The sequence below is a fragment of the Sinocyclocheilus grahami genome, unplaced genomic scaffold (assembly GCF_001515645.1).
Source record: "Sinocyclocheilus grahami isolate Dianchi unplaced genomic scaffold, SAMN03320097.WGS_v1.1 scaffold138.1, whole genome shotgun sequence".
In the NCBI taxonomy this organism is placed as follows: domain Eukaryota; kingdom Metazoa; phylum Chordata; class Actinopteri; order Cypriniformes; family Cyprinidae; genus Sinocyclocheilus; species Sinocyclocheilus grahami.
Genome location: NW_015505317.1, coordinates 1,398,974 through 1,402,203, shown reverse-complemented (window position 1 = coordinate 1,402,203; position 3,230 = coordinate 1,398,974). Strand labels below are relative to the sequence as shown.

Genomic DNA, 3,230 nt, shown 5'->3' with positions numbered 1-3,230 from the left:
CTCAGACTTAATGGGAGCTTCTTGAGAGGACTGAAGAAAGTCAAACTCCAAACAAGAGCGAGAGAAGGATAGAGCATAGCAGAGGACCATCCGCCTACAACATTACACCTCTGCGGACACCCGAGGCTTAGTGAAGTCTAGAAGAGCTCTGCATTCTCCAGCTACAACACTGACCTGTGAGAAGAACTTGCGGTGGATGTAAGAGCGCTCAGAGGCAGCAGAAATGAGCAGAGGAACAGTGAAAGAGCCGCACGGATGCCAGCGCAACTTCACACTGATCATCGTGCTGCTCGTAGTCATCTGCGGTAGGCGATCGAAGTCATGCATTTACAATACTGTGTTCATATTCGACTTACAGAATTATCTTTATTTAAATTGAGCCTCATCTGTCTAGTTCACATTAAGTACTGAGCAGTCGAAAATGTTTCTGTTATTATTAGAAATTATTTGAGGAAACAGTGTCTCAGATTACAGTGCAGTGCCCACGTTACATTACAAATGTACAATATTCAATATAAGTAAATGAAATAGTGTTTATTTTTGTTTTTGTAGCCTATATGGGCTGTAATATGTACACTGTTATTTAAAGTGACATTTTGTTGATATTTAAACGTTATTCATGTCATGTCATTTTACTCAAACTTCATGTTGAACAACTAGTTAGAGGTGTCATTTCATTCAGTCGTTTTTTTAGTTTACCTGACTCATGTTTTTGTGTCATTGGAATGACAATAGAGCTCTTAAAGTGCACTGATTGAGAGAGTAACAGTATACAGTGCAGTGCCCACGTTACATTACAAATGTACAATATTCAATAATGAAATGGTGTTTATTTTTGTTTTTGTAGCCTATATGGGCTGTAATATGTACACTGTTATTTAAAGTGACATTTTGTTGATATTTAAACGTTATTCATGTCATGTCATTTTACTCAAACTTCATGTTGAACAACTAGTTAGAGGTGTCATTTCATTCAGTCGTTTTTTTAGTTTACCTGACTCATGTTTTTGTGTCATTGGAATGACAATAGAGCTCTTAAAGTGCACTGATTGAGAGAGTAACAGTCTTAAGTTCTCAGCTGGAGTCTCTTTGTATGGTCTGAGCTGCTTCATTTGCCTTAGAATAGCGCTTTGACATAAGATAGCATCCAATTATACTGAGCAAAGGGCTTAAAAAGGTACATTAACTTCTATGAGCTTTTCATTATTTCCTAGTTTACAAGGATGAGACATCAGTTTAAATACCTAAGACTGACTTGAATGTAACCGTACACTTTTGAGCAACTCTATATTTTTGAGTGTGTATTTTACATGAGTGGATCTTACTATTATTGATTACTGCAATGGTTAAAACAATAACTGTATGTAAGTACAGGAAGCTTTGCAAAATAATTATAAAGTACATGAAGTTCATAATTATCAGAGTACCCATATATACACTGCAACATGGACACATTAAAATAAACGGCTTTAGTTCCAGGTCATATTATAATAATAACAAATTGTTATAGTAATGACCATACAGATAGATGTACAAAGGCAGTATTTCATATTTAAATTTGAGGCTCAGTGACGTGCATTATTTGATCAGTTTACTATCATTGCATTGATAATACAGAGATATTTGAGATATTCTGCCCATGATTAATCCAAGGGGGGGAAAAGTATATATATATATATATATATATATATACAGTATATATTATTATTATTATTATTATTAAATTCATGTTCATGTCCACTTCATATATACCACTTCTGGAGGTAATTCTGATAACTGGTGTGTGTTAACATTTGAAGACATTTCTATTTTTAAATTTACATTTATTTAACTAACAGTTAAACTTAGTTTACAAATGTAGCTTGTATTAAGCGCTCATCAGATTTCAACCTAAGCATGAATTACTTCAACTAAAAATATTTCAGTTGAATTGTCAGATTAAGTTACATTATACTACAGTATATAGCCATGTTTGACCAATTTTACTGACAAAGCAACAACCTGCTAGCAAATCAAGTAATATATCATTGATATTATGACTTCAATGTTATAGAGTGTCTGTAGTCCATGACATGCGAAGTTTTCTGCATTGAGTTGTCAGAGGGAAATTCTAACAATTGCTCCTCATTTATAACTTAAAGCACTGACTGAGACCATTGGTGCTGTGGATTGAATAGATTTCTTTTCAATTTCCCGCTTTGTGCCGGTATGTCTGCACTTTAGGATGGGAGACATGAACCCCATTTTATGTTTTGGCTTAGAGTTAGTTTGACCTTTTAGCTGATGGATGAGTTTTTTGTCAATATGTGGCTTACTTCACCTTGTCTTTATAAATGCAATAGAGTTTTCCCATCTGTTCTAGATAGTATCCGTGGATATTTTGTCACAAAATTTAAACCTTTTCAGATGGAGTTTTATAGACACTGCACTACATATATCTGGCTGTGTCATATTTTTGAGAGTGGTTGGCAAAATGGAAACAGACGGCTTCCGTGATCCAGTCTTTGGTTTTAATAATAGTTGGTAGATTATAAATCACTGGGGTGGAACTCTATCAGTGCATTATACTGCCAGACTGGATGTTGACACTAAAGCCACTTTGCCTCCAAGAAAAGCCTACGAGAGAGGATTTGACTCGTCGTAGTAAAACTCATTGGTTTAATCTGGTCTTCAAGTGTACAGTAGTTACTTAAGCTTCAAAGCTCCCGTCTTTAAAAAAAACATTCATAGATGTTGAAGGAATGCCCATCCAACCACACGCTCCAACTTTATGAAACCCACGCAACTCTTGTGAACTGTTCGCTTTTTGTTAGTATGACTTTATAAATCTCAATTTAATGTGAGATGCTTGTGTGTATTATATCACAAGTTGTATTTTTTCCTCTGCTCTTTCTGCAGAGTTATAAATCTTTAAATCTGAGGTGTCAAACACAAGAAATGACTGTGCATTTTATCTTTTATCACTAAATTTAGAATTTTGGCTGGATTAAAAAACTTGGCTTGTGTTGTTTATTAAACAGAATGTGGGGAGAATTATATAGCCTAGCAGCAGTTTTAAAGGGGTCATATGATGCTGCTAAAAAGAACAGTATTTTGTGCATTTGGTGTAATGAAATGTGTTTATGTGGTTTAAGGTTAAAAAAACACATTATTTTCCACATACTGTACATTATTGTTTCTCCTCTATGCCCCGCCTTTCTGAAACGCGTCGATTTTTACAAAGCTCATCG

General features: G+C 34.8%; 1 protein-coding gene across 1 annotated transcript in view; it reads left to right on the top strand.

The window, feature by feature from the left end:
* Positions 1-3,230, top strand: part of LOC107591177 (inactive tyrosine-protein kinase transmembrane receptor ROR1-like) — a 127,538-nt gene continuing 124,308 nt past the window's right edge. Inside the window, exon 1 of the mRNA XM_016280249.1 lies at positions 1-305. Coding sequence (XP_016135735.1) covers positions 224-305 — 82 coding nt within the window. The 5' untranslated portion in view covers positions 1-223. The remainder of the gene's footprint in view (positions 306-3,230) is intronic.